This window comes from Erpetoichthys calabaricus, chromosome 1, assembly GCF_900747795.2.
Source record: "Erpetoichthys calabaricus chromosome 1, fErpCal1.3, whole genome shotgun sequence".
Taxonomy (NCBI): Eukaryota; Metazoa; Chordata; class Cladistia; order Polypteriformes; family Polypteridae; genus Erpetoichthys; species Erpetoichthys calabaricus.
In genome coordinates, this window is record NC_041394.2 from 97,539,506 (window position 1) to 97,562,601 (window position 23,096).

The 23,096-nt window shown below is 39.9% G+C and overlaps 1 protein-coding gene across 2 annotated transcripts in view; it reads right to left on the reverse strand.

Annotated features, from left to right (window-relative positions):
• Window positions 1–23,096, reverse strand: part of LOC114653601 (solute carrier family 22 member 6-A-like) — a 97,825-nt gene that overhangs the window by 36,087 nt on the left and 38,642 nt on the right. Inside the window, exons 1-2 of one of the 2 annotated variants that reach the window (XM_028804006.2) lie at window positions 8,845–9,319; window positions 6,498–6,601 (exon numbers count right to left, since the gene is read on the reverse strand). In XM_028804006.2, coding sequence (XP_028659839.2) covers window positions 6,498–6,601; window positions 8,845–9,249 — 509 coding nt within the window. In that variant the 5' untranslated portion in view covers window positions 9,250–9,319. Of the gene's footprint in view, window positions 1–6,497; window positions 6,602–8,844; window positions 9,320–23,096 lie in introns of those variants that run through there. The other variant, XM_051935522.1, reaches the window with a different exon arrangement.

The window sequence follows — 23,096 nt, forward strand, 5'->3', positions numbered from 1 at the left end:
GCAAAAATTGTGCGACATCTTAGTAAGATTTATAAATCATCAGTGAGAACTTTCTGCTGCCGTGGTGCCAGTATGAGTCTTTGCTATATAGCAAGAGCTTAACAAAGCCTTTGTTTGTCCATCCATCCATCCATTCATCCTCTTCCGATTATCCTAGATCTGGTCTTGGGGGCAGCAGCTTGAGCAGAGATGCCCAGACTTCCCTCTCCCCGGCCACTTCTTCTAGCTCTTCCAGGGGAATCCCGAGGCGTTCCAAGGCCAGCCGGGAGACATAGTCCCTCCAGCGTTTCCTGGGTCTTCCCCGGGGCCTCCTCCCAGTTGGACGTGCCTGGAACACCTCACCAGGGAGGCGTCCAGGAGGCATCCTGATCAGATGCTCGAGCCACCTCATCTGACTCCTCTCGATGCGGAGGAGCAGCGGCTCTACTCTGAGCCCCTCCCGGATGACTGAGCTTCTCACCCTATTTTTAAGGGAGAGCCCAGACACCCTGCGGAGGAAACTCATTTGAGCCACTTGTATTTGCGATCTCGTTCTTTCGGTCACTACCCATAGCTCATGACCATAGGTGAGGGTAGGAACGTAGATCGACTGGTAAATTGAGAGCTTTGCCTTACGGCTCAGCTCCTTTTTCACCACGACAGACCGATGCAGAGCCCGCATTACTGTGGATGCCTTTGTTTGTGTGATGTAGAGACTTAGACATGACTTAGAGATGCACTCCAGATAACCCTTAGAGTCTCTATTTTAAAGTGTTAAAAAACAACTGAAGCTTGACACACTTGTTCTAATAGTAACATAATAAGTTGTTGGTTGTTTTTAACTATTATTATTTTAATTTTGACTTAAAATAGTTAAGTAAAATGCATGGCTATCAAAGCACTCTGCCACTTGGATTAAGAACTCCCAGTAAATGCATGCACAAGTACAAACATCCAAAAAATCAGAAACAGATTAAAAATTGCAATCAAATATGGATATGTATTTTAAAACAAATAAATATACTCACAATCTAATTGTATCCATACATTTAGAAACTAGTTTATTATTTAAAAATAGCATTTTTTTTGCCATTCAGACGAGGTTTGCAATGTCTCTGTTTCCAAGATGTGACCTGTGCTGCGTTGTTTTACACTAAATCAACTTTATAAATTGAAGTACAGTAAGAGGGGTCTTTTGCACAAAGCAGCTTCTATCCAATTTCCAGTTCATTCCAGGACAAGCTTTAAGAAATGTATGAAAACGGAGTTTACAAGCATAAAACTACATGAAGTCCTCAGAATTTTTGAATAAAACTAGAGTGGCAATCCCTTAGGTACCTTTGGTGCCCAACCCCTAGTTGCGGCCAGAATATTAGTAAAATCTGTAAATGTACAAAATAAAAATGATTATTTATAGGGGGTTCACTCGCCAACCTCCCTGGCCTGTGCTATACACCAGCCACTTCACGACTCTACTGCTCGCATTGTGAAGAGGGGGGCTGAACGCACCCCAAGGAGACGCAGTCACTCCTCCGAAACCCCCTCTTAAGCAATGATGCAATGGGAAACAAGTAATTTTTTTCTACATCCTCTTTGCTCGATCAGCTGCTGGCTTGCTGCTGCTGCCGTGCCACGTGATCTGCATCTAGCGCAGCGCTTCGAACATTTAAGGCCTGTATAGCAGCTGTCTTTGTCATCTACTCTTTGTCTTTTATTTCTGGCTACAGGTGTAGTTAAAACTCTTGGCAGAAAGTCTTGTCTTGCAGGACGTGAGTTCTTGATATTTTTTAGTTTCTAATTTAAAAATGGAATAATCATCTGAAAATCAAACAACTTCACATTAAAGTTCAATAAATTCTGAAAACATATATATGTAGGTTTTAAAATAAGCCAGGTTTAAAGCGTCACAAAAAAGTGACATAAAAAGTGACATAAAACCGTTAAACAAAATCATTGCATTTTTAGGTTTAGGATTATATATATATATATATATATATACATATATACATATATACATATATATATATATATATATATATATATATATATATATATATATAAATATATATATACAGTCATCCCTCACCTATCGCGGGGGTTACGTTCCAGAGCCCCCCTTCCGCGAAGTAGCGACCTATATTTATTTTATTATTTATACATATTTTAAGGCTTTATAAACCCCACACTCTTATAAACCTTTCTCACTCTCTTGTTAACCTTTCCCACACTCTTATAAACACTTCCTATGCTCTTAAACACTTTCTGCATTCTTAAACACCTCAGACCAACACTGCACACTGCACGCAGCGATCAGACGTCAATGTGTCTGCACTCGCTTTGTGAAGGGGGGCAGCTGAACTCACGCTGAGCAGAAATGGACTTTGTGCTGCTTCTGCCAAAATGCCTGCTTGTCGCTCTACGCGTTCAGAAGGAGGAGGAGTGGGGGGGGGGGGGGGGGTAGGGGTGAGGGCTGAACGCACGTTTGCTCAAACCCCCCCACCCCGGAGGCGCAGTACGCTACTGCCACTTCGCATTGTCAAGGGGGTGGGGAGCTGAATGAACGCTAAGGAGAAGCGGACTTTGTGCTGGCTTTGCGCTGCTTGTCGCTCTGCGTGTCAATAATTTTAAAGCCTTGTATTTTCCTGTCTCACTGTCTTGTCTTGCGTGAACTTAAAATGTTTTATAATAGTGAGATGTTACTCATATCCTTAGCCCGACATCCACATATCATATGTGTTAACAAAGTGTGTTTTATAAGTTTACATGTGTTTAAAGCATGTGGGATGGGTATTTTAAGGCTTAAACTATACAAATGTTTATTTATATGGTCTTTCTATATCGCGGATTTTCTCCTGTTGCTGATGGGTCTGGAACATAACTTCCGCGATAGGCGGGCAATCACTTGTATTTAAAAACCCGCGAAGTCGTGAATCCGCGAAAAGTGAACCGCGAAGTAGCGAGGGATTACTGTATATAGAAAGTAGATAAAGGGGTATGGGGGTGTATGAGAAGAATTTTCATTAAGGTTTTTCACACATTGATATTGGGATATTCCTGAACAGGATTTTATTCCGATTTATTCATTTACACCAGGATGACCTAGGTTGATACTCACATCCCATGGAAAGGGGTGGTGAATTTAAAAGATCCTGCATCACTAATTTCAATTTATTCTTTTGTTTTATGCACTTTATTATTTTATATAATGTTCATGAGTAAGAGACACATTTGAGACATAATCATATAACTAATCTGAAACATGATCGAGTCAAATTTATAACAGTGAGAATCTGATGTTGAGTCATTGTAACATTGTAACTCCTTCTTCACAATAAGATCACCTGTTTATTTTCATGACAGTATCAATGGTGTTGTGGTCACTTCTGTAATCTGAGCATTAAACATAGCGTTCTTTATGTTAGTTCAGATAATTTTAGGATAACATACCATACATCTTAAAAAAATAGCATAGAGGGTTAATAAAGTACAGAAACCTGTTCAGGAAACCAGGTAAAGGTCAAGTGAACAACAAAGACATCCATCCACCCATTTTCCAACCCGCTGAATCCGAACACAGGGTCACGGGGGTCTGCTGGAGCCAATCCCAGCCAACACAGGGCACAAGGCAGGAAACAATCTCGGGTAGGGTGCCAACCCACTGCAGGACACACACACACACACCCACACACCAAGCACACACTAGGGCCAATTTAGAATCACCAATCCACCTAACCTGCATGTCTTTGGACTGTGGGAGGAAACCGGAGCGCCCGGAGGAAACCCACGCAGACACGGGGAGAACATGCAAACTCCACGCAGGGAGGACCCGGGAAGCGAACCCGGGTCCCCAGGCCTCCCAACTGCGAGGCAGCAGCGCTACCCACTGTGCCACCGTGCCGCCCAAAGACAAAGATGTAATACACAAAATGTACTAAGAGATGACTAAGAAATCAGCAGATGTCCTGTAAACATCTGGAATGGACAGTTGTTACTTGCACAGAAATTTCAGGGATGATGGCCCAACTCTATGGGTATAAGAAGAACCAGAATGTAATAAAGTAGACTTTTCATTTATAAATAAGTCATATGGGTGTAAGCCAGCGAATCAACCAGAGTAAATATCCACATTACTAACTGAGAATGGTAAACCGGATGGACGCAGGGACATCCGGCCATGGGCCGTAGCCGCAAAAAGACGTACTGCGCAGCCGCAAAAAGACGTACTGCGCAGGCGCCCCAAGACATGAGGCGCCGCGAGAGGCGGCCACGACCACAGAAAAAAGGAGTGAGCACCGCACGAAACACATTGCACACGAAACTAGCACACAAAAAAAAAGAAACCGCTCGCGCCCCACAAATCCGACACCCACCTCCAAGCACAGCCCCCCCCCCCCGCAAGCAGCGGACGGGACACACACAAATAGGAGGATTCAACGATCACAGGTACAAAACGATACGGCTCGGATAACGGGACCAAACACACGAACCCGCATGAAAAAACAAAATACACGGTGGCACATACAACGCGCTTCTGAACCTCCGGAAGAAAAAATGTCTCGGCTCCAAAAACGCAAAGCTCAACTAACACATTAACAGAAACCAGCGCATAAGGACAGACAAAATGAACGTACACGCATACAGCACGCGTCTCAAAGTGCTGCATCGAAACAGGCAGGGATTCAAAACGAAACACCTCCCGTCTCAGACATACGTAAACGGCAGCGAAGGGACAAAATAAATAAACGCAGACGTCTACACCGCACATCTGGAATGCCGAAAAACAAGCAGGCAAGGCTCCAAAAAGAAAAAGCTCAACTGACCGACATACAAAAACGAGCAAGGCTCAATACAAACAATTCACGCAGTAGACTACAACGGGCTTCTCACACAGATACACGTCACAGACATCAACGACAGACACCTGCTAAACGCTTGCGCCAGTTAGCTGACAACGCGTTCAATAATGAGTCCACTATTCAGGAAAATTCATTGGGATTAATGAATGTCATTTGCAATCATTGTCATTCACTTAACTTCCCTGAAGAAACAACTGGCAATACAAGTAATGAATTTACACGTTGTTATCAAAAGGGTCAAATTAGACTGCCTTCTTTACATTCATATCCTGAATATCTACAGAACCTTCTCACTAACAATGTACCTGAAAGTGAAAACTTTATGAACTGCATTAGATCCTACAAATCGGTATCCACTATGAACATTAACGGTGGCACTGCACATGACATCCGTCTTGCAAAACTGTTAATTATTGATAAATGTGCAATGGCATCCAGTCACTTACTCAACACCATTCATAAACTTCTACAAACGTTTATGAATAATAATATTCCCTTTGGAGGAAAGGTACTTTTATTAGGAGGAGATTTTAGACAGTGCTTAGCTATTGTTCCACATGCCATGCGCTCACCTATTGTTCAGTGCACCTTAAAATACGCAGACAATTGGCATTGCTTTCAAAAGATACACTTAGTACAAAACATGCGATGTCCAGAACCAGATCATAACAATTGGTTATTACATCTGGGAGATGGTACACTCACCAATACAGATAGACCTCACCCAGATATTAGTACAATTCCTCAAGCCTTTATCTGCGACGACTTAGTTACAGAGATATTTGGAACAGCAATCTCATTAGACCAAATGCCCCTTTTAACACAACGCACTATATTATGTCCAAACAATATTAATGTAGAAAACATAAATACCCAAGTCATTGCATTACTTCCTGGAGAGACACAACTCTTTCTAAGCTCTGACAAAGTTGACTCTGATCACGACGATGACCATCTTCATTGACCTTACAAGTTCTGACCTGAAATTACCTTTTACACTTAAAAGGCGTGTACAAAGAAATTTTCCAATAACCCTTTACACTGTGCCACAAACTTTATTGTTTGCTTTCTATTTACATCATCTACACCTTCACACTATTCTATATCTCATTCATACATCACGCTCTTTGTCATTTCCCAACACCAGGGGTTGGCGAGCGAAGCGAGCAGGGGGCGGAACCCCCTAGTATGCATAGATGGACACTGTTATGTAAATTCAGTTGCTTATAAAACAGACATGTACCCTTAATATTTTGATCCTTCTGACTGTGCTGTAAGTGATTGTTGAGATGCCCTTGTCCTGGTGCTGCAAGACTAATAAATGACGCAGATGGACAGGCTTTTCTCCTGTCTGATTACTGACTTAAAAAGAGTTTTGTCAAACTTGCCCTGGTAGAGAATAGGTTTCTTTCTTTAATTAAGATGTTAATTTCTTGCACATTTTGTTGCTTCCATTGATCCATTCTGGGAAAGCACAAAACTAGGATATTTAAATAGCTTTAATTCTTTGATCTCTGATGAGCCTAAGTAGGAAGAGCATTAAAAAATGGAATGTGTGACACCTGATCAGACATCAGACAGGTCACAGTACACACCACCCTCCACCCTTACCGACGAACCCGAGGTCACAGGGTCAGCTTTACACTTCACACACTTGCTTACTTGTCTGAGAGGCTGCTAAGGATGAGGGCTCCTGCCAGAACTCCCCCCATATAGACAGTCTGGCTCATCTGCTTCATGTACCGCAGGTCACACACGAGGTCCCACTGTATGAAAAAACATAAAAGTACTTTCATCCAAAGCAAGGACACGGATGCTGACACCTATCCCAGAAAGCATTGGGAGTCAAGGCAGGAATATTTCCTGGACAGAGCACTAGTATATTTCACACAACAAATCGTTCTGTTAAGGACATTAGAAATATCATTCATTTTTCCAAAATCAGACAATTATCAAAGAGAAGAGTGCTTAAAACATAAAAAATATTCCTTGACCTCATTTCTTGTTTTTGTGAAGCACACATTAATACAAATAACATTAAACTAAACTCTCTCCTCTGTGAGAGTTTATTACCTTACTTGCTTCTACCAATTATTAATAGGCTTTTATAAACAAACAAAAATGGGTCACGTGATTTCAGAAAATCACAGGAGGTTATAAAAAATAGTTTAAAATGTATTCAGTAAAATAAGAAGAAATGTGAAACAAGAAAATAAAGTAACATCTTGTCCCTCATTTTATCACAGCCTATCACAGGGTAAATGCACACATACATCCATCCATCCATCCATTTTCCAACCCGCTGAATCTGAACACAGGGTCACTGGGGTCTGCTGGAGCCAATCCCAGCCAACACAGGGCACAAGGCAGGAACCAATCCTGAGCAGGGTGCCAACACACCGCAGGACACACACAAACACACCAAGCCCAATTTAGAATCGCCATTAATTAATTAATTAATCCCATTGGGATTAATAAAGTATCTATCTATCTATCTATCTATCTATCTATCTATCTATCTATCTATCTATCTATCTATCTATCTATCTATCTATCTATCCACCTAACCTGCATGTCTTTGGACTGTGGAAGGAAACCGGAGTGCCTGGAGGAAACCCACGCAGACAAGCGGAGAACATGCAAACTCCACGCAGGGAGGACCCGGGAAGCGAACCCAGGTCCCCAGGTCTCCCAACTGCGAGGCAGCAGTGCTACCCACTGTGCCACTGTGCCGCCCATGCACACATACATTAGGAGCATAATTAGCATCACAAATCCACTGAACCTGGTGGAGCAAATAAGAGCACCTGGAGGAAACCCCCACAGACACGTGGAAAGCATGAAAACTCCATACCAGGAGAATCCAGGACCTTGTTGCAAAGGAGCAGCACTACTACTGTGCCACCATTATATAATATATCCAATATAATTTTTCTTTTCCAAAATATTGGTTCAAGACAAGTGGAGATTTAGGGGTAAAATACCTATTGTAGGAAGAGAAGGACATTTAGGGGAGATGGTGCGTCCATAAAGGAGTGCTCTGAAGTAGAATGGGCAACTGCCAATACTAGAAACATCCAGGTTAATCAATAGATCAAGCAACCTTTGGAAGGAGTGCTGTTTAGCTCCAACTATAGGGAAGTGTTACTCTAGGTGGTTTTAAATTTTTGAATGGTAGATTGTGGATCTAGATCATCCATTGCTCATTTCTAAGCACTTTTTGCCACTGCAAATCCTTAGTACAATTTTTAGGTCTGACTGATGTCCGGACAGTGAGAGGAATATCAAAATACCAGCATAAAATCCCATGTGGAGACAGCAGAATATGCAGCTCCATACAGACAGTGCCCTGGCCAGGATTCAAGCCACAGTATAAGGCATCAGCATCAGCCACTGGCTCCACACTAGCCAAGGCCAAGAGTCCACTAGTACTTTGAAGGGTTTTTCATGTAGTGTAGTTTCTAGCTGTAAAGCCACCTTTTACATGCTGTGTACATAATATATGAGGGAGCACCTGACTGGCCAGAGGTTGCTGTGGCAAAAGTGGACTACCAGAATGGTTCATGGCGGGGTTAAACCCTGCAAACCAGGTGAGAGAGAGAGGGGGGCTCACTGTTAGTAAGAACAGCCCTTTCAAAATCACTCTCGGTGTTATGGCCTGTACATCTACTGTATATTCCTGGTAAGTTCTTGCTAACTCAACATCACCACACTTTTAATTGAATATTTTTCTTCCTACACATAAATCCCGATTGCTGTATTCATTTGACTAAGTTCTGGGTATCTCCTACTCCACCTACCTGAGTCTGATCTACAAATCTAAGTTATTAATGTCATTTAACTCCCTATTATAGCTCTATTATTTCATATGGTAAGGTCTGATGTGATCTGTTTCAATTATTGAACCTTGGCGTATGTTTTTTTAAATTAGACTTAGAACTTCACTGACTGTACAGAAATGGAAAGGAAAAATATTTGATCTAATTATAGTATAATAACTTTGACCTACCTCAGTCACTATCGTTTCAACAAATTCTTGTCTGTTGTAAGTCCATCCATGCCGGCACGGCTCAGTCTGAAGCCCTGAGGTGTTTGCCTGGCTCTGGTTTAGGAACAGCAAGTGCCACTGTGGCTCTGTGAACTGCAGACATCTCAACGGTTTATTTTTCTCATCATGAGGCACAAATGCTTTTAGGAGAGTCTGATCATCAAGCATTGAAGTCGGGATGTTCCAGTTGCCGGCTGGTATGGTGTTATTAGGAATTCGGCAATGGTGGTCAGGAACAGCAGCAGAAAAATTCTGCATGATGGTATGGCTTGCCATTATGAATCCAGGGATTGTCAGTAAAGCTGTGTTGATAAACTGGAAGCGACCAAGGCCTCCAACTCTGTCTAAGAGATCTGAAAACCCCATACCTGCTCTAAAGAGGGCTAAAACTCAACAGAATATAAGAGACATGAAGGGCTCTGAACCCACCTATTTCAGGAACTGTACAAAGGTTAGGAGCATCAGAAAAAAAACTTATTGACTTTGTTTTTCAACCAATGGAACACTTTGTTAGCAAAATCAAAGCTTAGTTTATGCTTGGTAACCTTGACAGAGTAGTTAATTTTCTACTTTCTTTTTAAAAAGTATATTTTCTTCTGAGACTGTTGCTAGCATGACCCCATTACTTGGTCTTTTAATATTTTAGTGTAACAAAATGGTGCAGTCCTTTATATATTAAACCCTTTCAAACGAAGTCTTGCACCAAGCGTAACAACAGACAGTGGTTACCAGACAGCACACTAAAGTCACGTCTCTGAAAATTCTGAATGCTAATATTTATACTTGAGTAGAATATACAGTCTATAATCTTCATGATGAAATGTAATAATGCATTTGTTACATTATATCCCACATAAGTTAAAATACTCTAAGCTGTTAAGAATTAGAAATCCATCCATTTTCCAACCCGTTATATCCTAATTACAGGGTCACGGGGGTCTGCTGGAGCCAATCCCAGCCAACACAGGGGGCAAGGCAGGAACAAATCCCTGGGCAGGGTGCCAGCCCACCACAGGGCACACACACACACACACACACACTAGGGACAATTTGGAATTGCCAATCCACCTAACCTGCATGTCTTCAGAATGTGGGAGGAAACCGGAGCGCCTGGAGGAAACCCACGCAGACACGGGGAGAACATGCAAACTCAGCGAACCCAGGTCTCCTTACTGCGAGGCAGCAGTGCTACCACTGCGTCACCATGCTGCCCAGAATTAGAAATGTATAAGTTAATAGTATTTCTATACTGTTTAAAAATTTTGAAGAATCTGTATTTTATGATTGTAGTTACTTTTACTTTACTTGACAGAAATATCTACTTTATTGCAAAGGGTTATGGAGAGATGCGGGAAGTAAAAAAAGAGATCCAAACATCAACATCCAGAGCTTATTCAAGGGATCAAGCCAGCTTTATGAAGGACTGCTGTTAAGCATCCTTTATACTGGAGTGTTTTTTCCTGTTAAATTATTGAATGGTGGACTGTGGATCTTAGATCAGCCTTTGCCCATTTTAAGAATTTTTTGCCATTACGCATCATTAGCACAATTTTTAGATCTGACAGAGGAATATCCAGCTCCATACAGGCAGTTTCCTGGCCACGAATAAAGCCACAGTATAAGGTGTCAGCATCAGTCACTGGCTCCACACCCGTCAAGGCCAAAAGCAGGCACAATATTCTGGTTCGGCTCACAAGTCTGTTTGTAACTTAAGCTTAACTCTTCTTGATTTGTATTTTAGACAGTGATATGCATAACTCGGAATTCACTTCCCCGCCATGTTATATACTGAAGAGTCCACTAGTACTTTTCAAGTATTTTTCAAGTAGTGCAGTTTCTAGCTGTAAATCTTCCTTTTTACTCCCTGTGTATTGTCGCAGGAGGCTGGGAGACAGACCTGACTGGGACGCCTGGAAGGACAGAGAGGTGGCGCATTTGTCTTCCGGGTCACAAGGGGACAACCACCCTGGATCAGAAGACGGCCACGGAATGGGAGCAGGGAGGCTCAAGCCCGTTGGGGCCCGTGCCCACCGCCAGGGGGCGCCCCGAGCCTCATGGAGCCCGGGACATATTTACTTCCGCCACACTCATGGACGACGATCCTTCCAGGGACACCCGGAGTGCTTCCGGGTGCTCTCCCGACGCTTCCGCCACACCAGGAAGTGTCGTCAGGCAGAGCACCTGGAGCTCAACTGGGTAAGAATAAAAGGGGCCGCCTCTCTCCAATCAGTGAGCTGGAGTTGGGAGTGGGAGCAGGACGAATCTCCCGTGGATAGAAGAAAAGGAGGCCCAGGGAAAGTGAGAGAAAGGCGATTGGGGCTAAGAGCACAGTGTGTTGTGTTGGTTGAAAAGAAGAAAATAAACATGAGTTTTGTATAAAGATACGGTGTCTGTCTGATGGTGTCCGGGCAAGTCTCACAGTATGTAACGTGTAAGGGTGCGCCTGATTGACCGGAGGTTGCTGGGACAACTGGAGCACCAGGGTAGCACAGGACAGGGTTAAATCCTACAGACCAACTCCACATAAAAGAAACAGAGGGGTTCACTGTTAGTAAGAGAGGTCACGTCACTAAGGGCCGGTATGGCCTGTACATGAACTGCATGCTCCGGGCAAGCTTTTACTAGCATAGTGTTTAATCAATATTTTAGTTTTTACCCACAAATCCTGATTTCTATATTTGTTTGACTGCATCCAGGGTGTCTCCTGCTCTACCCACTTGAGTAATGATCAACAAATCTAACTAATTTATTTATGTCATTTAACTCCTTGTTATAACTCTGCTCTTTCTTATGGTGAGGTCTGGTGTGTCTAGTTTGAAGTAATAAACCTCGGTGTGTGAAGGGGCCTGAGTTGCCTCGAAAGCTTGCATATTGTAATCTTTTAAGTTAGTCAATACAAGGTGTCATTTTGCTTGAGTTCTCACTACATACAACACCCTAGTACTACAATGGAAATTAGAAATTTACTTAGTGTACAGAAATGGAAATCAAAAGCTATTTGATCTAATTATAGTATAGTAAGTTTGAACTACCTCAGTCACTGTTGTTTCAACAAAGCCTTGTCTGTTGTAAGTCCATCCATGCCAGCACGGCTCAGTTTGAAGCCCTGAAGTGTCTGTCTGGCTCTGGTTTAGGAACAGCAGGTGCCGCTGTGGCTCTTTGAACTGCAGACATCGCAACGGTTTATTTTTCTCATCATGAGGCACAAAGGCTTTTAGGAGAGTCTGATCATCAAGCACTGAAGTCGTGATGTTCCAGTTGCCGGCTGGTATGGTCTTATTAGGAATTTGGCAATGGTGGTCAGGTACAGCAGCAGAAAAATTCTGCATAATGGTATGCTTAGCAATCAGGATAGCAGGGATTGCCACTAAAGTTGTGCTGATAAACTGGAAGTGGCCAAAGCCACCAGCACTGACTAAAAGATCTGAAAACACCATACTTGCTCCAAACAGGGCTAAAGTGCAGTCTAATTGAAAAGACACGAACACCTTTGAACTCACCTCTTACAGAGACTGTACAAAGGTTATGAATGACTTAGAGTTTCACTGGTCAAAAAACATTGTTAAGAAGCCCACAGCCTAATGTGTACATGGCAGCCTTGATCTAGTGGTTAATATTCTACTTGCTTTTTAAAAACGTTATTTCTTCAGTGTCTGTTGCTAGCATATTACTTATTACTTGATCCTTTTTATATTTTAATATAACAAAATCATACAGTCCTGTAAACATTAAACACTTTGGTTCATCATGACAAGCTTTAAATAAAATGGAATTATGATGTTTATTTATTATAGGAGCTTGTTAACCATCATAAATACAGTTAGTGAGTACTGCTTTCAAAAATCTGGTTAATTTCTAAAGTTTAAAATTATTGATTGATATCTGCAATTAATATGTAACTATCAATAATTAATTACTCGAGCTTCTAAGAACAATTGAACAATATTGACACAAGCAATTCATTATCGGTTAATAATTGCATAAATCTGTATGTACACAATTTGAGCACTTTGAGTAGTGAGAAAAGTGCTATATAAATGTAAAGAATTATTATTATTATTATTATTAATAAGCAAAAAAAATTCCTAATACATTGTGTGTTTCATATAACATGTTACAACCATTCAGGCACAAAGCAATAGGAATCAGACCCAACTCCATTTCAGCAGTCCTGAAGGAGTAGCAAATCCACTAATATGCAGTCGTTATATGCAGCAAAAGGCTGCAGTAGGTACTGCAATACACGTAGAAGCCCGGCTGACAAATTTCAGACAATGTAAGTCCTTCTTCAGGGCGGTGAAAGACTTTGTAGTCAACTTTAAACACTTTCAAATTATAAAAGTGGCAAGCAAAGGTAGGGACAACCAGTCTGCTTCATGTCTGCACATACAGGGTCTGACAAAAGAAGAGAACAATAAAACGTTGACAGAAAATAAAGTGAATTCCTACTCCAGTCCTCTCACTGAAATTCTTAGCATCATGATGACACATTTCTCCATTTAAAATTAAAACTGCAATGCATTAAAGTGACAGAAAGTGAAGGAGTCTGAATGCTTTCTGAATCCACTGTACATTTCGTATGTACATTTATTTAAATTTACTGTCACTATAACTTAAAGTACAATGACAAGAAAGTCTAGTCCCACTTATGAAGAATCATAATAACAATACAGTATGATACAACAATAAAGCAATTAAAATTAATATGCAACTGTGTCAAGTTAAAAATGAATAAACACTACATTTAAATCTGTAACATGCATCAGATAAAACAACCAATAAAATCAACTCATTTTGCTTCCGTTTACTGTTAATGGTTTTGTTTTAGAAACTGTATACAAGAAAAAATATAAAGAATGTAACAGGTTAATACTGTATTGCAAACGTTGCCTAAATGTTTCAAAATAGACAGTTAATGATAAAATAATTTTATGACCCCTTTTCCTTGTATTAAAACAATGACTGCTTGTATTAACGGCCATTTATAAACCCTCACCATTTAAAAATACTGTATCAAAGACATGCTTTAGATACGTCAGTAGATTATACTTTATTTGTCCCTGAGGGGAAATTAAAATTTTAAAGAAGCTCCAATAAAATAAATATCATAAAAACAAACAACAACCCCAACCCCAATAAAACACATTAAAAACGTCTGGCTCAGATAACAAAGAGTTGCTACTGTCAATACAGGCCTGTAGGTGGCAGTAGGATGAATTCAGGCCTGCTTGAATAGTGCCATAGGTTTATATTTAAAGGCTTAATATTTGGATAGAGCAATGTCCACAAAAGGAACAGACCTAATAGGCCTTGACTCCTGTTGTGATGTGAGATTTTACATATAACTTGATAAATGTTTTGTATGTCTTTTATTTCTAATTTGGGCAAAGCAATGTAATTAAGTGTTTAAGTAACTAGAAGACTGTGTGCCACCTGAACTACATATCATCATTTAATCAGGTTGTATGGTTGCCAATATTCAAATACACTTTGCATTTTGTTATTATTTCTGAATATTATCAATAATACATTATTTTATGTGTAACTTAACTTCTGCTTGTCTTTTTACTACATCTAATTGCCTAAGGTAATAGATATAGAAGGGAAGGTGGGGATAAGTTATATACAATAACACCTTATAAACAGTGGTAAGTCTGTGAGATTAGGCATTCTAAGGCTACATATTAATAATACAATAGGGGAAAGTAGAGCAATATATATTACTCTACCAAGACAAAACAACTCCTTCTTTGAAGTCACCAGCATTCAGAATGATTCATCAGAAAGATATTGGCACAGAGTCAATCATTTCTGTTGCTGAGTCAGCTAGGATGATGTACAGTAACTTACTTTCCTGGGCAGTGACATGGGTGAATTCAGTATGTAATTGATCACCCATTTAGTTTTAATTATACTGTGCTCCCTTTTTCATCACTGTTCATTCACAAAAATCTCCAATCTTCTTCCTGCTTTTTGCACTCAGTCTAATGAAACCCGTCCAGCATTAAAAAAGCATCTGAAATAAGAGGTGTAAGCCAGTTCTCTACAGGACTCTAATATCACAGTACCTGAGCTTGCCATAACTTGCTGTGAGATACAACAGTTCAAACAACTTATATGAAAGCAATAGAGCATTTCTCATTGTTTGAAGTCACCCAAGTCTGAATCTTTCCCACCTTACTGTAGTCTTCACTCCAGATTTTCGCCTCTTCTATTTCCAGATTAGCTTGTAACTTTTATCCTTGCTCCAGATATTGACCCTTTCGCCCAGTTTCATTTTCAGATGAGCCGCTCTTCTGACAGGGCATAATGGGGCTCTTTAGGCAGTGGTGATCGCAGTTTTACAGGATCCATCATAAATACAGACAGCGGCAATCAGAGCTTTCCAATTTCCGGTATTTCTCTTTGCCCACATACAGTATCTGTTTATTTTTCATTATCCACATTTGTTGGTTTGCTGCAGAGTGTCACTGTACACATTAATTATGTTTTCATTTTTAATCCCGTTATATTATTTACATGATGTTGGAGACTGGTCACATAAACATGGCTGTCACATTTGTTCTGTCACCAGGAAGTGACATTTCCCAGAGTAAGTTATCCCTCAGTTGAATAATCAACAAATAAAACCACTTTAGTGGCATTTATTCTTATAAGTATGCCAAATACTAGGTTCCATTTTGGTTCTGAAATGGTTGTGACTTTGATTTTTGCTTTGCCATTGTGCTTTGTTCACCCAGTAAACTTTCAATCTCTGGTTTTGACCTTGCTGGTCTTCGATAATGATTTTGCCTTCTTTCTGTATCTTTCTGTTTTTTTATTTTTCTCACAATAATTCTCTCAGACGCTGTCTCATAACACTGTCAACACCAAAGGGTATAACGCATGAACTTTCACTGGATTTAATGGAATATATCAACAACAACCCACTATACAGCCATTACCTGAATAGACCTAGGCTGCCTGATCTCTCCTAAAATTCCTTTCTTCTACTTTCCATGGCCTTTGTCATTTGTAATAGTGAGACCCAGTCTTCTTATATTTTCTAGTGCCACTACCATCCAGGGGTGAGTTTCCCAAAACCACTGTAATGCTAATTACATCATGATCTCCCTTATGTGTTTGGCTGTTCATTTACAAGTGTTCCTCAAAACCCATCATAAATAAAGTAGCACGTCAAATCCTTTTTGGTCCACGTGCCCTCCGACCTACTCGTTAGTAAGTAAGCAGTTCTTAAACTTTTGTGCCAAATGTAGTGACAGAGAGTGGTCGCTGGACAGAGAACATGTCATTAAAAGTTCTCAGAAAATTTAGAATTCTAAGATTTATACTTGAGTAGTTATACTGTATAAATTATATGCAGTTATCATTTTCATAACGAGCCACAGTAATGCCTTTGTTAGATTATATCATATACTGTAGATTCATTAAATTAAATTAAATAATTTCAACTTTTAATAATTGGAAATTTATTACATTAAATTATAGAATTGTATTTTAATGAGTAACGGAGAGAAGTGGAAGAAAGAAAAGAGGACACAATTTGGGATTTAATACATTTGACGAGAGATTTGTTAGTACAACTGCAGGAAAGAAACTCTTCAAATAATATCCATTGAATTCTGTGTCTACATCACCGACCACCACAAAAAAAAGTCTGTTTACAGGTGTTCTGACAAGATTGACTTGAAATAGCCTCAATTCCTTCATCTAGGCCAATTCAGCGGTGTGTCAAAGGCTAGAAACAGCAAGTTGGCTGGCGGATGGCTACTTCAAGCATATCTACATGTAGCTATAAATGACCTGCGGATGGAGGTTACATCACATCAGCCAAAATGTAACAAAATAGAAGGCAATACAGGTATTGTGCCTATAACAACTATTCAGCACCATGGGGGTTTTCATATTTTATAGTTAAACAACATTGAATCCAAATGGGTTTAATTTGGATTTTTGGACACTGACCAGAACAGAACAGAAAAAGATCCATTAATATCAAAGCGAAAACAGATCTCTGCAAAATGGTCTAAAATGAATTACAAATATAAAACACAAAATAATCCTAAATCATCACTGGTGGAGCCAGTTAGTTTTAAAAGTCACCTTATTATATAACAGAGATCATTTGTTTGGGGTTTCACTTGGTTGTAGTCTAAATGCACTTTATCCGGAAGGTGCAACTTGTGGTAAATCAGTATCATGGCCTAACCTACACAATGAAGACAAAAGAACACTCCTAGCAACTCCTGGAACAGGAGACGGAAGGGAACAATATGGGAGGAATATAAGGTAATATTTAAGACACTGATTATCCCTTGGAGTCCAGTTGAGTTAGTCATTAAGAAAAGGAAAGAGTATGGCACCATGATACATTAACGTCAGAAGTGGAATAAGTGAAAGTCTAGCAGTAAGTGCTGAGCACCACAGATACCCAAAATGGACTTGCAGGGCTCTTCCAATTTATTAATGGAGTGAAAAATCTTCCATTTTTGAACTGTCAATTGTTTATATTAAATTTTAATTACTTTGCGCAAACAAACCAGGATAATGTGAATTTACTGGACTTTAGTTACAGGCATTGCAAGTGTTATTTCTTGTACATTGTTCCTGTAGCATACCAGTAAGTTATTCATCTGTTCCAGTCGTTTTTTTTTTTTTTTTTCAATTAGTTTATAGCCTGAGAATGGGAAATACGTACAGATGCCAAAGAACCTGTTTTAATTAGTCTATATAACCTGGGAATGTATAGATGCTGTAGGACTAGGAATTACTGAATTAGTTTACATCTTGAGAAAGAAAGAAGTATGGAGGTACTTAAAAGATCAAGCACTTTGATCAAAGTCATCAGGACAAGATAGCTAATCAAATATATGCAATGTTACATGTTCTGAAATTCCACTTATGGATTTTAACATAAATATGACTCATCTGAGGGACCAGAGATGACGACAAAAAGGGCAACAACAATGGAAGCAATGCCAGACATCGAAACACATAACCATTTCATGTGGAAGTCAAAGAATGTAATTTATGAATATCAGCAATTGCTAAACCTAAAGGACAACATCCACTCACTGACATTTGTGACTTTCAGTAAGCTTTTCTAAGACTGTTTATATCCAGACTTTGGTATCTAGTTTATTTTATATTATAATGTCCTCTATGTGTTATTGTTGTATGTTAATAAATAACACATTGCTTTTATATTTTCTTTATTTTTCTTTTATGTAGAGTTTTACAGGTGGCTGGGGGGGCGACCCGGCTGGGACACCCCACGTGGGGGTGACTGCCCTGGTGGCTATGGGGACCTCGGGTACAGAGCCTTGAAGCTCAACCCTGTAGGGACCTGTGGTCACCGCCAGTGGGCGCCCCAATGCCTTGGGAGCCCTGGACCTCAGCACTTCCGCCACACCCAGAAGTGCTGGGGGAAGAAGACCGGGGACACCCGGAGTGCTTCTGGGTGCGCAGCCGGCACTTCCGCCACACTGGGGAGTGCCGGTGGAAGATTGCCGGGAAGCACCTGGAGCACATCCGGGTGATTATAAAAGGGGCCACCTCCCTCCATTCAGGGGATGGAGTCGGGAGTGAAGGACGGATGAGGTCTTGGAGGCGGCCTGAAGAAGGAAAGGCATTGTGAGAGTTGGCCTGAACTTTGGAGATTTTGGGGTGTGCGTGTGCACTTATTGTAAATAACAGATGGAAAATAAACGTGTGTTGGGTGACTTCAACGTGTCCGCCTGTCTGTATCTGGATCATCTTCCACAAGAGTGATTGTAATAACAAAAGGACTTCATGTATGTGAAAATGTCTGCTTTCTTGCCTGCCAGGCTTATCAAGGCTATTGAGGTCGCTCCTCAATAAATAGAACGACTGCAGTAAAAACAAGACATAGCTTGGGTAGTAAGTAGCATATTGTACCGCTGCCCCAGGAGAACAACTAAGCCCAGGGCCACTGCACAATCAGAATACCACTAGTGAAAAGCAGTTCCTTATTGAAATCTTTTGGGGTTACGTGACCAACGCTCATCCTATTTGACCCCCTCACCACACGCCCCAGATCAGCATATGATAAAAATCATTGAAGCACTGATAAGAAAAAAAAGAAAAAGGTATATTTGCATATTAACAGACAAAACAATTTAAATGTAATTCCACAAACAACAAGGACATAACAAGAATCAAAGACAAACATTCACAGATTAGGGTGCAAAGTACGCTCGCCAGAGATAACCCAGTTCCCACCAAATTGGGTCATTGTCCTTACAGTTCAAGAGCATGAAATGCTGGAAGCCCTATGGAGTACGCCAGCAGCTGATGCCAATAGCATAAATGTTTTGTCCTACCAGTGCAAAAAGTCGATCACTCCGGTGAAACCACAAAAATAGTTCGTCTTCAAAGACGCATCTCCCTTGTATCACCGAGTAAAATAAAACTTTCTTCTGGCAGGTGGATTCTTGGCGCTAACATGCTGCTTTTCCTTGTTTCATCGTTCAATGTCTCTTTCTGTCTCTCCCCCTTCCTTTCCGAGTTAAATCGTCTTAAGCCCATCCATCTCGTCTGCATTGTGTTTTTCCCCTTAAAGGTGTAGTTCCCCATTTTCGGTGAACCCTCAGCAGCCCATCTCCTGATGTACACCCTAACAAAGGGAAAATAGCACACGTGGCACCTGCTACAATATAAACATATGTGCACCTCAACGATATTCACATGTTTGTTAGTGCTGGTGAAAGTGATTTCTTACGTGGAATATTGCCAAGTGACTGACAATTGACACCACTGGAGGCTTTGTCTGGATAGCATCTCTGTGTATGTGTGCTTAGCTGTGTCCAATGTGAAATAGTGCAGTGTGACTGGCACGTTCAAGGATAGGATTGCTGTGTGTATCTGTTTGTGTTAATCTTCAAGGATAGGAGTGGATGGACCTGATAAATGTACCTGGTAAGTCTCAAAAACGTCACAATAATACAGTCTAGAAGCTGAGATACAGGACCTGGAATGGTGGTTGTAGTATCAGTTTAGGATGGAAGGGAAAAAAGAAACACTCTGAACAAGAGGCATACACAGTAGTTGACACATATTGTTAAAGCCTGAAATTTATCCGGGAATATGAAACAGACATGAGGATGAAGGAAAATAAGTTTAAGCAGCCTTCCACTGTTTGTCATTAATCAGAACATTGGAAAGCTTTTGGTTTTGCGACTTCTGAAGAGCTGCAAAACTGAGATGCATGACCTGGAATGTCATTTGAGTTCAGAGACAGTAGAAGGAAAATCTTTATTAAAACATTTCAAAACTAAGAATATTTCTGTGCTATGTGCCTAGCTAGGCCTCTAATAAAAATTTGCTAAATTTGTAACTTGGTGAAAATTATTACATCGCCTGAGGAACACCTTCAGAAGGGTTCGCAAGAATGAGGAGTTTCCCTTTTCTTATTTTAATGTATTAAACAAAATAGACACCAACGTGTATTAAAATAAGAACAACTTTAGTGGGCAACTGATGTTATGTACTATTTGATCAAATGCTCACTTAGAGGATCTGTTCAAAACTTTTTAAAAACCTGGCAGGATCTAATCAATAAGATTTTAGAATAAGCATTTAAATTGGGGGAAAGGATATTTTCTTCCCCTTTTTTCTACTCTGAAAGTTTTGCTCTGGCTGTTGGCCTTGCTCTGTTTCTCATGGATGGCGGATGATTTGAACTTAGTTTTGTGAAGATTGACCTGCTTGTATGGAATGTTACTTGCTTTTAGTAAATTCGATAAAATGTTTAAAAAGAACAACCTGAGTACAAGATATCTAAGTACCAGAAGTCCTGTTAAACAATCCTGTGTATAAGTAACGTTTCAACCTGACTTGTTAATTGGACTGACCATTTGACCCTCACAGTATTCCTGTACTGTTACTGCGCTGCCATGTAACTCACTTGGTGTTGCTTTGCTGATGAAGCAGAAACAAAATCAAGTCATGTAAATGAGTGACACCTTTATTTATTAAAGAAAAGTCAAATAAAACAATTCCAACAATTATCTATGCTCATGCCTATGTATCCAAAGCACTTCATTGTAGTTAAAATAAAATCTTTTTTCGAATTCAATTAGAAAATAGATGTTATATATTTTATTCTTTAAAATATGTGGTATTCTGCAAACCAGCACAAAGGTTTTACTTCTCTTTTAATACGTTACCAGACTCTAAATATTAATCTCCATATTTTAAGCATTCAAAGTGAAACACTCAGAAGACTACTGAACACTCTGTTTCAGCAGGGGGTCCTGGCGGGCCACACTGATGTCAGGTTTTGTTTCCTGCTTTCAGTGTTTAAGATAACAGTCAAGTCTTTTTATTTTCAGCCTTCCATTACGACCTACTAGGCTTACATTGCATTGTTAAAAACAATGTCTTACTTTCAAAAGCTCAGCAAACTCCCTTTTATTTGAATGCATTTTCAAGTATTTTACTTTTATTTTCTGAAAAACAATGCATTTGAAGTACAGTTATTCATAACAGTTGGAGTCTTTTCACAAGAACACAGCAAAATACATTAAATTCAGTTTTTCTTACTCACTCGCATCTGTACATTATTCCATTTTTTTCATTGCTTTTTTATTATTTTAAAACAGTTGATACACATTTGTTTGAACTTGAAAACATTTGAAATGAATTTTTTTTTTCCCCAAAGAGCAAGAAGAATTGTTTTATTATGAAACTAAAATGTAAATTCACATAGTTTGCACTAAAATTGCATAAAAGTCCTGAATTAACAATCATGCTAATGGTAACTTATGTATAAGAAAGTACTGTACATCCTCTGTAACCCCCTTCATCTAACAGAATGTCATACAAATCGCAATGTTTACAGCTAAAAGACGTAATTATCCATAAAAGCAGATAAAACATCAGTTAATAAAATGTCTTCACAATTTACTGGACAGCAAAACCTCAGGAGTAATTTCATCCTTAGTGTTCGGTTTTCTTTTTTCTTGACTTCTAGAAAAATAATAAGCAGATTTTAGTGTAAAAGAATTTATAAATACACTCTGATAAAATTCACAGTCAGACTGCGTATGTGGGAAACAACCAGTAATCATCCAGTCTCATGAGGAGCAAGTGCAGGAACACCTGAAGATACTGAGAATGTGCAAAAAGATATTTACTTGAATTATTGAACATAAAAAAATAGATGCTGTTCAGTTTTAATGAAGTATCAATTATGCAAGCAATAATATATAATGTATACAAGACTACAATATACTTTATTCAACTTAACATAACTGACACCAGACAATGCCATTTTTTGGATTTGCATCAAATCTATTACATATTAATATTAATTAATAATATTAATTAATTAAGATTAGCCAGGAGTCCCTGTGGACTATGATGTTTGCTGATGACATTGTGATCTGTAGCGAGAGTAGTGAGCAGGTTGAGGAGACCCTGGAGAGGTGTAGATATGCTCTAGAGAGGAGAGGAATGAAGGTCAATAGGAACAAGACAGAATACAGTGATCCCTCGCTATATTGTGCTTCGACTATCGCGGCTTCACTCCATCACGGATTTTAAATGTAAGCATATCTAAATTTATATCACGGATTTTTTGCTGGTTCGCGGATTTCTGTGGACAATGGGTCTTTTAATTTCTGGTACATGCTTCCTCAGTTGGTTTGCCCAGTTGATTTCATACAAGGGACTCTATTGGCAGATGGCTGAGAAGCTACCCAACCAGAGCGTATATTACATATTAAATAAAACTCCTCAATGATATACGATATGCTTTCCACACAGTGCTTTGCATACTTGAAAGCCCGTATTGATTTTTGATTGTTTGCTTTTCTCTGTCTCTCTCACACTCTCTGACATTCTTTGCTCCTGACGGAGGGGGTGTGAGCAGATGGGCTGTTCGCACACTGCCCTAGAGGATATGGACGCTCCTCTAAAAAATGCTGAAAGACTACCTTCACATTGCTCCCTTCCTTGCAGCTGATTTGTCCGGCGGTGCTTCGCATACTTAAAAGCCCGAACAGCCCTATTGATTTTTGATTGTTTGCTTTTCTCTCTCTCTCTCTCTCTGACATTCTCTGCTCCTGGCGCGCACTCCTTTGAAGAGGAAGATATGTTTGCATTGTTTTAATTGTGAGACAGAACTGTCATCTCTGTCTTGTCATGGAGCACAGTTTAAACTTTTGACTAAAGGGTGTTAATTCATTATC